Below are 11,455 nucleotides of genomic sequence, written 5' to 3'. Positions count from 1 at the left end.
AAAAAAAAAAAAAAAAAAAAAAAAAAAAAAAGCTGGTGTTTACTCTACCAGCATAATCATTTCTCCAATATTGATCCACAATATTGTAACAGGATAAATATCTAAAGATATGCATGTGTCTTTTTGTCCCAGGGATGCAAATATGTCATCATCTGTGTTATTCACTGGAGATGGCCCATTTGTCACCATCACCAAAGGAAGTAACCACACCCTGACTTTTACAAAAAGGTGAGTACTGTGAAGTTTCTCCCTCATACAAATGGTGGCTTTAAGTGTGATGGTAATTATTTATGCACTAGTATATAGCTTGAATCTTAACTGAAATCTTTATCTATTTACTGTGGAAATGATAGATACTAGCCTTTTAGCAAAGTATTTCTTATCTAGGAATCTCTAAATTAGGACTACCTATTACAGTAGAATTAAGASTACATATATAATATGTAGAAGAATTAAGAGAGAGTGACATTCACCCACAGTTACAGAGTAGTTGTCACAGTAGGTTCTTTCTGTAACCAGCAGAGAAAAATAAAYACTCTAAAAGATGATCCATCAAGGCATCTAGAAATGATGGGTCAAACTCTGTAATCCTTTGACTTTATTGCTACAAGCATTGGACACAGTGAGGATTGCTAAGGCAAGCCATCCACAGACAGCTATCTGTATTTAAACAAACCAGCCCCAGTCAGAAATGGCTCCTAGATTTGCCCCCACATTTACAAGAGAATTATTAGATGATATGATCCTCAGAATACACTTGATTCTATTCTAACCTTTCTCGGTCCCAATAACAGCCAAAGTGATTCTGAAGAGTGCTACAAACTGGTAGTTTCTTGTAGATTAAGTAAAAATTATTAATAAATAGTAAAATATTATTAATAAATAGTAAAAATAATTAGTGATATTAGCCCAGGAATATATCCTCAGGAAATTCTGGGATTTACAGTATAACTCCCAAGGGGAAAGGCTTGCCATCATAAATTTAAATACATGTTTAAAAAAACAATGACTTCAATTACTGTTTTCTGCTTAAAAGAGGGTTTAATGTATGCATTTTTCTGGAATTCTACCAGAAGCACTGAGCTAGAAAATTACTGTCAATTGCTAAAATGCTGAAACCATGTTGAGGACAGAAAGAGTCCATGTTCTTTCAGTTTCCCTTTATAAACTTACCACGTAGTAATAAAGCAGGAGAGATTCCTTAATTTTTATATGGTCTATTATTTTTTTCTGCAGGAAAAAGAAACTAAAAGTAACATTTTATGTTCTAATTATACTCTGTTAACCCCAAACATTTATCATTCTCACTGGTGATGAAAGTACCTTAAAATATTGGAATATGATTGGGGGTTATTTTTCTTCTTTTTCTTGAGCATCTAAACCAGCATTGTCACAGGACATCTTGAAGATCAGTAGTGATTAAAAGATATCTTCTGTTAATATCTATTAAACATTAAACAGTGATTAAAGCAGGGGAAAATGAAATAAATTGATTTATCTCAGTTGCATTTCTGTGGCAGAAATAGGTATCTTCTTCCACATTTCATCTGAGCAGCTGATAGGAATCATTTTGCAGGGTGACACTATTACATATTCACACAGTTTTTTGTACATACAATGAATGATAGAAAGATCACACAGATTWGATAATTTAAGCAGCTGAATTCATTAACTGGTAATCTAATTACAAAATGTGTTTCTCACATTGTCTTTGGATTTTATTCACGTGCATCCACTACTGAAACAAAAGAGGGCACATAAAATAGGGCTTGAAAGCTGCAGTGACAGAGACAGCAAAAGCTTCTCTGGTGCCCTTAGGTGATGTGATTTTTGGCAGGATAGTTTTGTGACAGCCCAAAATCCTGCCTTTTAGATRGATACATGTGAGCAGATTCCACAGGGACAACTTTTTGCCAGTTCTAAGATCATGCTCACAGATATCCTCAGTACTCCAGATTCCTGCCTGGCATGCTACTCACAGCTGACACTCCGAATTCACAGAGGAGGATGCTTAACACGCACCTCTGGTGCCTTTCGGCCTCTCCTGCACTGACCAGGAGGCAGCTGAGAGTTCTTGGGCTGCAGTGCAGGCAAGGAAGTGCTTTTCCTATGGGAGATAGCTTCCTAAAGAGGAAAAAGCAGAGGCCAATGAAATCATTTCCACTAAAGCAGCCACCAGGTACTGGTGATGGTACAGGCAACTCACTTTACACTGAAAATGTAAAATTATAGGGACAAATCTGATGTGTTGGGTGTTAGTTTGGGTAGTTTATGCATCTACCTATGAGAAAGTAGGATCAAAAAAAGAAACTAATATACAGCACCACTGAACACCCTTTGAAAGCCTCTAAAGGCACCATGGAAAAGGGTGTTTCATTGCTATGAAGTTTATGCAGAAATGATATTGGATTCCCATGGGTTTATGCATTTCTGGCTGTCCTTGATGATTGTCTGGTTATGAGGGGACACCCTAATGGTGTCAATAAAGATTTGAACACCAAATTGGTGTTGCAGAAATTGGTTTCCACTTTTAAAATTACAACTTTAAAATTAGGTACTTATCTTGAAGTGGAAAACAGCAAAGTGAGACTATTCAGGGCTGAAGGAATATCTCATCTGTACCCCCTCATAGTGAAGCTTTAATTGGAGAGGAGAAGGGTGCTTACAGCTCCCACTTTATTTCTTGTACCTCTATGCCACTAGGAAATTACTGGGTCCCATCTCACTCATAGCAGACACCAAATTTTAGAGCAAACAAAATGAGGGATACATCATTCCCTATCATGTTTAAAGTATCCTTCACTCTTTCAATTTTAAAATTAAATGTGGAAATGCACATATTGTCAGATTTTGGTTTTCTRTTTTCCTCTCATTCACATTTCTGTGTTTACCAGATTTGAATTTCTAGCACATACASTGTCCCAAGTGCTTCAGATTCATTACAGGCTATGAACATAATCTTGAAATGCCTGGGTATCAGAAATGCTTGAATAGTTTTGATCTGTGATCTTGTGCTCTTCAGACTCCAGCTTTATATCTCTGCTAAATAACTTCTAACCTTTCATATGCAAGTATGTATTTTACAATTGCATTATCATCTTAGTAAAATAATACAGAGMTATCAAACTAACCTCTTAAATTCTTTGGCCACACTGATCTCTAGTGGTCAGTTATTGAAAATATCTCAAAAGTAGGGAAAAAATACCATAGGCAGCTATAACTTTATTGCAAATCTGTAATGGACTGATGACTCATTTCCTTAAAAAACATGAGCCTACTTTTATTTCAATAACGCAAACCAATTAAGTGCTTTTTGAAGAGGAATATATACATTTAATGTTGTAGAGCATATAATGTATATTTATAATTAAAATATAATTTGAACATGTAACATTAGTTATATCTATCAGGTTGATACTGCTGAAGTAATATCCTTTTTTATATATATGATTATATAAATTTATAATATATGATTATATAAATTTCTATGTGTGTGAATGTGTACATTTTTGACAGTCAGTTATCTGGTGTGCAGATATTTGTAATTTAATTGCACTTTCATTCTAGAGAACGCTGTTTGGATAACCTGGTGGTTCACCTGCAATGTAACATCCAACGTAAGTACACAGAATATTTCACAGGAATATTTCGCAGAGAGATCAGATTGCTCAGACCATAAAGCCCAATGTTTATAGAGTGAATGGAAAGGTTAGGGAATGGGCTATAAATGCTATACTCATACTGATATAAACACAGGAGAGTTTAGTCTTGTTTTCAGTGTTAAGTATACACTAGAGATGGATCTGTAGTGAAAACATATATAAAATAAACCCATAAAAACTCCAGAAGGTCCWAAGAAAACATCTAAATACAAATTATACAGCTACATCTTGATTTCAGCTATAAAAAACACAAACTTTTTTCCCACAGTGTTTTGAAAAGCAGTTCAGATTCTACAAAGTCTATTTTTTCCAAGAAAATTGACTAGCMTAATAAAATGTGCTATATCCCCTTAACTTTTTATTTTATTTAATTTTATTTTGCTCTGTCTTAGCTTGTGGAAAACACCTTGTGGTAACTCAGAATAATGCAACAAGAATTGTAGGTGGGAGTGATGCCAGAAGAGAGGCTTGGCCTTGGATAGTCTCACTGCATTTTAATTTGCAGCCCGTTTGTGGAGCTTCCCTTGTCAGTGATGAGTGGCTGGTGACAGCAGCACACTGTGCATATGGGTAATGTTCTTTTATGTGCAAGTTCACTAARGAGCCATCAGATTATGAACAAATTGTGGCACTGATATAAAAAATTAACAACTCACAGTTCAATTACTGTATTTTGGATCACTTTAGGCTCAGCTGAAAACTCCTTTACTTTCTGGTAAATCCTCAGTAAGTACTTTCTTTAATGCAGAGAATCATGGAAACKAAGCAGCATTTCCTGATCAATAAGGAATTGCACTTTAAATGCATGGTATTAACACTAGCATTGGTACTTAATCCATAATTATTGTGGTTCTCCATAAATTAGATGAATCTCTGACAGTGGTATAAAGGGTGACATCATACCCCATAAAGTAAACCCAGTGCTCCTCCAATATATCATCATGGATTGATCAAGATTTACTGAACATCACTGGAATGAATCTTAATTTATGTGCATTGATTAGTCAATATTGGATATCGCCTCAATAGTGTTATTTGTACCATTCAAAGAAATTATGCCTATTTAAGTATTTTCTAAGGTTTGGTTTTATAATATCTACTATAAGAACAAATATTTTAAAAGGCATATAGAAACTGGAATGGCAGAAAGTAATTACTATTCAAAATTACAGCAGAGCTTTAATTACAAATTGCTAAATAGCAAGGCAATGGAGACTGTGCCAAAATCTTCATGCTGCCTCATGGGCAGGAACTAAATCTCAAAGACACTGAAATGAAAAGGATCAAGCCCTATTAGTTTCCACACAATAAATCCACAATTGTCTTGATACTTCCTTTTCATTTCCTTTTCACTTCCTTTTCACTTGAATCACCTTTCTCTTTTCACCTAAATCTAATTTTATCATTTTGCCTTTGATAGAATTTTCCTTGATTGAAGCTTGCAGTTTCACACCTTCCAAACATTTAACTTAAACACTCCTAGTATAGAACAAAGGAACCTCTTGATATCAAACCAAAAGAWGWGCARAAACCAATWGCAYTGRTGTCCAACCAATTGTTGTCATTCCAAAATCAAGCTGAAAATGTACTTTTTAAACCATAAAGTGATTGGTTAAAAAATAGCAAATATTTAAGTTCTCTGATAAATACAGCTTAAAAACCATCATGTGTAGATCAGGGAAAAAAATGCAGATTATGCCATATTTTGTCTTAGCGTATCATTTTTGATACAGATTAAAAAACTAAGAGACCAGTTTTATGAGTCTATGAGCTGAAGCATTTCCAGCAACATCTCAGACCTATTACTTTAGGCATTCCATTACAATTTTCTAGCTCAGACCAATATTAATTGCCTGGTGGGCAGTCAGCAGTATTCTTCATAGTGTTTAAAAAGTCATAGTAATTTAGTTAATGCATTTTCCTCCTCTGCACCACTGCCTGATTAATTCATTATAAATAATGCATTGAAAGCTCACTATAAAAGAATCAGAAGTGCCTATGAGCAGCACAGGTGTTTAAGAAAGTGATATTGTCACGGAATTCTACGCACATCTACTACACTCTATTTGACAAACCATACAAATAATATGGATTTCCATGAGGCTAAATATCAGCATTTTATCTAATACATATTTTTTAAAACTTTCATTAATCACTGCTCATTGTGAATACTTGCAACTTCCAGGAGACAATTAAAACCGTCCCGCTGGCAAGCGGTTCTGGGATTGCACGATCAAWCAGACCTGGCACAGCCTCCAACAGAGATTCGGAACATCGATAGGATTATTATAAATCCTCATTAYATGAAGGAAACAAAAGACAGTGATATTGCTCTGATGCACCTTCAGCACAAAGTGCAATATACAGGTGAGTTTTTATTTTCCCASAAAACACATTTATCTGTTATGAAAACTGTGCTAAGCATACGAGGGTGGTAGGGAGTCAGCCCAGTACTTCCTGGATATTTTGGCCAAAAAACGGGTTTGAATTAATGAACATTTTCTGATGTGACCTCATGAAAACCTGAATGCAGGGAAGAGGTTGAGATTGATTTCTTGTTTCTCATTCACAGATTACATACAACCCATCTGCTTACCAGGAAAATATCAACAGTTTTTACCAGGAATTAACTGTTCCATTGCTGGCTGGGGAAATATTAGGGATGAAGGTGGGTGATCTGCTTGGAAAACTCTGACAGACATACAACTGTGAGGGAAAGCTCGTTCCTACTCCACAGGAGTTACTAAGGTCAAATAGTTTAGAGAGATATTCTTCCATATGAAAATTTAGGAACTATCCCATTCCAYCATTTCTTTTCTCTGAAGCAAAATGATAGTTATAACATATTTATTAGAACAAAACATGCATATCTAGGTTCACCAAGCTATGAAGAAAGCTTATTACATTCACTTAGAAGTTGGATGACTGCTTTTCTCAACATGAAATAAATACATCTTATTTCCAGATATTGGGCGGGGGAGGAGGAAGGTTAGTCTTTCTGACAATGTGCAAATGATTTTCCCTAGAAGTTGAGGAAACTGACTGCAGTGTGAAATGTATGTTCTGTTTGTATGTCATATGCTCCAGATTTGGAACCCCTCTGAAATAATAAACATGCCATTTCACTTCCACAGTTGAATACATTGAGTTCCACATTTAAGAACAAAAGTGCATTTAACATTTGGGGTAGGAATTAGTAAAAGAAATTTTTATAAAAACCTTAAATAGCCAAAGTTACACGGCAAATAGTGAGGAAACACTGGACAGCCCACGTTCCTAAGCCTTAATCATCCCTTAGATCTCCCCACAGTGAGTTCATAGTCATTGATTTTAGTAATCTTGATTTAATTATAATCAAATTCAGTCCCATTACACAAATGAAAAACAGAACTCAGTTAACGAGCCCTGTTTAATCAGTGACTGTGTTACAGGGCCTTAAGCCTGAGAAGTGCAGCAGTAAGGCAGGGATTCCTGCTGCTCAGGAGCGTGCTGAGCATGCAGGAGCAGGGACCAAACCAGCAGTGTTCCCAGCAGGATGCACACATTTAATGCTGCAGGTAAATGTACTTTGTATTTCCATCAGGTCCCACTTCAAACACATTGCAAGAAGCAACAGTCCCTCTCATTTCCAATGAAAAATGCCAACAATGGATGCCAAAATATAATATCACTGAGAATATGCTCTGTGCAGGATATGAGGTGGGAGGAATAGATTCCTGCCAGGTAAGTAGAGGAAACCCATTTTCACTGCTGCCACAGACCACATCTAGTTACTAAATAAATGTTCCCTGATCCTCCACTCATGAAAATCAGGACAATCCCTGGCCCTGAATGGTATTTCTACTTATGGGATTTTGTCAATTGAATAATTTATCAGGAAAAAAGGTTTTGGTTTTTTGTTTGTTTTTTTTTTGTGTCATCTTGGCATAAACAACCATGGAGGCAGATAAATATGAGGACTGGAAATTTTCTGCATTAAGCTTTGAATAATTCCTGATGAGTAATTCCATGAAGGAGGGAGACACATGCTTAGGGAAATTCAGAGAACAGAGAACTTAATACTAGATAGACTGAAGYCTCAGAAATGCTTCTTTAATGGAGGGAGCAGAGAGAGCAAAACTGCTTATCTGCAGATTCTGTAGAGTCTGGAGATCTTTCTTAAGTGGCAACCATGGTATTTCAGAGTGGCTGCCTTTCTGCACTGATACACATTGCTTCCTGTGGGTTTAGCCCTTGCCCATCCCATCTCTCATTACTGGCTGTTTCCCTTTGAGGGTGTACTCAGTGATGGCTTCCACATGATTTTCCCCCCAGCAATATGGAGTCTGTGGCATGGAGACTGGCTGGCTTTCCTCAAGCCTGATGAGGAGCACTCTCACAGAATTCCTATTGCCTTGCCCTCCCAACCTAAACCTTCACCAGGTGCCTTGACTTTGCCCAGTTTAATCCAGAAGGAGGACTCTGTTCAAGCCTAATGTCCTTTCCCCTAGTGGCTTTCCTCTTCCCCTTTTTCCTTCTGAACCTTACACTGAAAAAAACCCAAAATCAGTGTAGCACCAGAGGCTGATCCAGAGCACAAGTGACCAGCCCTGTGATCAATGACCAGTCAGCCATGAGCAAAGGGGAACAAGTGAGTCCYGATCGTACATCCCCCTCTAGGCTGCTGTCACAGCCTTTAACRTTCTGGGATGCCCTACAGTTATGGGCAGAAGCATTTTAATGGCTGAGTCTTTGCAGAATTCTCTGGTAAAGATCCATTCACAGGGCCTGGAGATGACACAATTAATACTAGCTCAACTAACTTGATAGACAATGAAAAATAATCGTGGTTTTTTCTCATCAAAACAAGGCCCTCATGGCTGACTCATCCCCACTCAGGCTGAATCAAATTCAGTCTCTATTGCGATGCTACATCTGCCAAACTGTTGAAAAGGAAGTGAGAGAAATGGACACCTCCTCTTCTGGCAATCTTGTTATTTTGTTCTCTAAATTTGAAACTGTGGATACTCTGGGGTGACTGAAAATAGAACTGTTTTGGCTGTATATATTCAACTGAAAAAAAAATCCTCCACATTTACCCAGGCTCTGTGAAATATGAAGGGCTGAACACAAAAGGAATAAGATATGAAAAAAAAACCGAAACAAAAATCACTTGAAGCCCAGTCCTGTATTGGAAAACAAGAGCTTAAGATCAAATTTCRAAAATTAATAATTTCAAAAATAAATGAAAATATATAAATCTCAAAAATAAATGAAAAAATAAATAGATAATTTGGAGATTTTTTTTTCTTGTGGAAATATTCATATTGATCTCACTTCTTGGTGTCGAGGACATACAGAGGTACAGCACTGGCGAATAAGGAACAAAATGAAAAAACATCATAAGCAGGCTCTGCTTCAGAGTTGACACTGTTCACTTTTAACTTTTGAATTTCTTATTGCAGGGGGATTCAGGTGGCCCTCTGACATTTGAAGATGGGGACAAGTGGTTTTTAGTTGGTGTAATATCCTTTGGTGAAGGGTGTGCACTTCCCCAACGACCAGGAGTGTATGTTCGAGTCACCAAGTTTGTGGACTGGATCAAAAATATCATCTATTAGCTCCATATTTTTTAAGTCTAGAAATGGAATTTAATTGTTGAAAGTAAACCATTGAGCAATGATGTAAACTAGGCTGCCATTTCAATCTCAGAGAGCAAATGAGCACAGTATTTCAAATGAGATGCTGTGGTTTTGTTAAWAAATAAAGTTTTGTCATTTTACTTCTTCTTTTATATAAGATCTTAGGAGAACAGTTTCTTTGAACTTCAGCAATTTAGCTGTGCAGTGGAGAGCTTTACAAAACATGGCAGTAAAAAAAAATTAAAAGCTTGCAAACTGCAAATATTTTAGTGCCAMGAATCAAAATTTTAATATCAGATGAAATATTATCCGGTTTATGTTTTTACATTAACTTTTCTAATGTGCAATTTCATATTAATGTATAGTCAACCCTTCCCAGGAATCTGTCTGCMTGTCCAAAAGAAGATGTATGTTATCCCTTCGAACTGGGCTCGTGGGAGTTCCTCTGCCTTGCCCATTACACAAAGCTCTGGAATGAGGTTTATGGATTGTGCAGAAAGGCTGACCATGGATCATGCTGCTTTCTAATGAATAAACTGAGCGTCAGCCAAAAATTCTCTCTCATGTAATGTGTTTGGAATTAATAGAGTTTTAAAAAGGATTGAATAGAGCTTTTTAGTTTTCTTTCTAGCAAGTGTTTGGCAATTATTCAAACACTTATAGAGATGTTCTCATCCACACCCAACCACAGACTCACAATACTCCAACTTCCTCTCATAAAAAGTTATGTTTTTAAAAACATTTAATGATAATGAGTACCAGCTCTTCCTCGTGTTCTTACATTACATGCTTTTTCCATGCTTGTGATTTTTAATACAGATTTTGTGCTTTGTACAAAAACTAGCAGGGTATCCCATTACAGCATTCTAAAGGGGAAAGAACATGAAAACAAAAATTAGGGGTTTATCTTCTTGAGCTCTTTTATAAGTAGGAATCTATTAAAATACAATTATCGATTTGTTCAAATGTCTTAAATTCTATAGTGTCTTAGTATAATAGGATGCGCTTCTTTATTTCTGTTTTCAAGCTAGTGTATATATTTGATGTATTTATCATTCCACATTATCAAAAATACAAATTACATTCTCACTTACAGTGTAAGTGTATCTACACATACACACACAGGTGTGTGATGTTGTAAGAAGCTCCTGGACTTGGTTCTTGCAACCCTAAATGCAGGTAGGAAATGCTCAAAGTACAAAGATTGCTTGCAGACACACGTTGGCAGTCACTGATAAAAATACAAGTCCCAAACTGGTTTCAGGTCTTGGTAGCATTAGAGAACTAAGTMCAGACAAAAATATGTAGCTTTATCAAGACATCTGTGATCACAAAGAGCACAGATAAACATATATATGACAAAGAGAAAGTAAGAAGGTGTTTTGGACACATTCTCTCATATAAAATATGCATCTTTTAACAGTAATAGTTTAAGACTGCAAATTCTATCTTTCATAGTGCATCATTGTTTCTCTTCTTGCTCTGAAAGTAGAGCCTCTTGCTGTGAGTATAAATTGATTTGGATGAAGCAATTACATTAAAATGCTTAATTAAAATATTACCTGATTTCTCATTATTGACCAAACATCACTATTGTGCATTGTGTTTCGATCTGTTGATGAAATACAAAAGCCAACTGAAAGCAGATCCAGCCACCAGAAAATGTGCTTCCCAGGAATACAGTAACATACTTCTATTTTTGTGCATTTTTTGCTTCCCAAATTGCAAAGGATAGATGTATTTGGAGATATACATTGATAAAGCATCTCATCCGACTGAAAAAAGTTCTATTATGAATCCTGGCMTAAGAAGATATATCATAAAAACTATTTTAATTCAAAAAGCCATTTTATTTCAACTAATTATGTCTAGATGAAACTAATGTAACCTTAGTCGATCAAATTCGAGCCTTTGGTCAAAATCCATGGCTTCAGTTGGCTGTAAATTAACCTGTGGAGAAACCAGTCAATATTATGTTAAAACATGTGGGCAGAACAGATTGTTTGCAATTGAGTCACAATTCCCAGATGCTTTGAAAGWGTGGGATGTATATGATGAAAAATATGGAAATATTTTGTCCTGATAAACAACATTTCTTATTTCTAAAGAAAATCTGAGCACAGTACAATAGAAGCACTGGATGTCACTTCCCCTCCTGCCTTCACACAGAGT

General features: G+C 36.1%; 1 protein-coding gene across 1 annotated transcript in view; it reads left to right on the top strand.

The window, feature by feature from the left end:
* Positions 1 to 9,262, top strand: part of TMPRSS15 (transmembrane serine protease 15) — a 53,096-nt gene extending 43,834 nt beyond the window's left edge. The window contains 7 exon segments of the mRNA XM_057368592.1: positions 133 to 228; positions 3,568 to 3,617; positions 4,055 to 4,232; positions 5,848 to 6,029; positions 6,235 to 6,330; positions 7,246 to 7,385; positions 9,107 to 9,262. Coding sequence (XP_057224575.1) covers positions 133 to 228; positions 3,568 to 3,617; positions 4,055 to 4,232; positions 5,848 to 6,029; positions 6,235 to 6,330; positions 7,246 to 7,385; positions 9,107 to 9,262 — 898 coding nt within the window.
* Positions 9,263 to 11,455: the final 2,193 nt, after the last annotated feature.

Source organism: Malurus melanocephalus, unplaced genomic scaffold, assembly GCF_030028575.1.
Source record: "Malurus melanocephalus ecotype Western Australia unplaced genomic scaffold, MMel_1.1 scaffold_95, whole genome shotgun sequence".
In the NCBI taxonomy this organism is placed as follows: domain Eukaryota; kingdom Metazoa; phylum Chordata; class Aves; order Passeriformes; family Maluridae; genus Malurus; species Malurus melanocephalus.
Note: the sequence above shows the minus strand (reverse complement) of the source record. Positions and strands in the feature narration are given on the sequence as shown.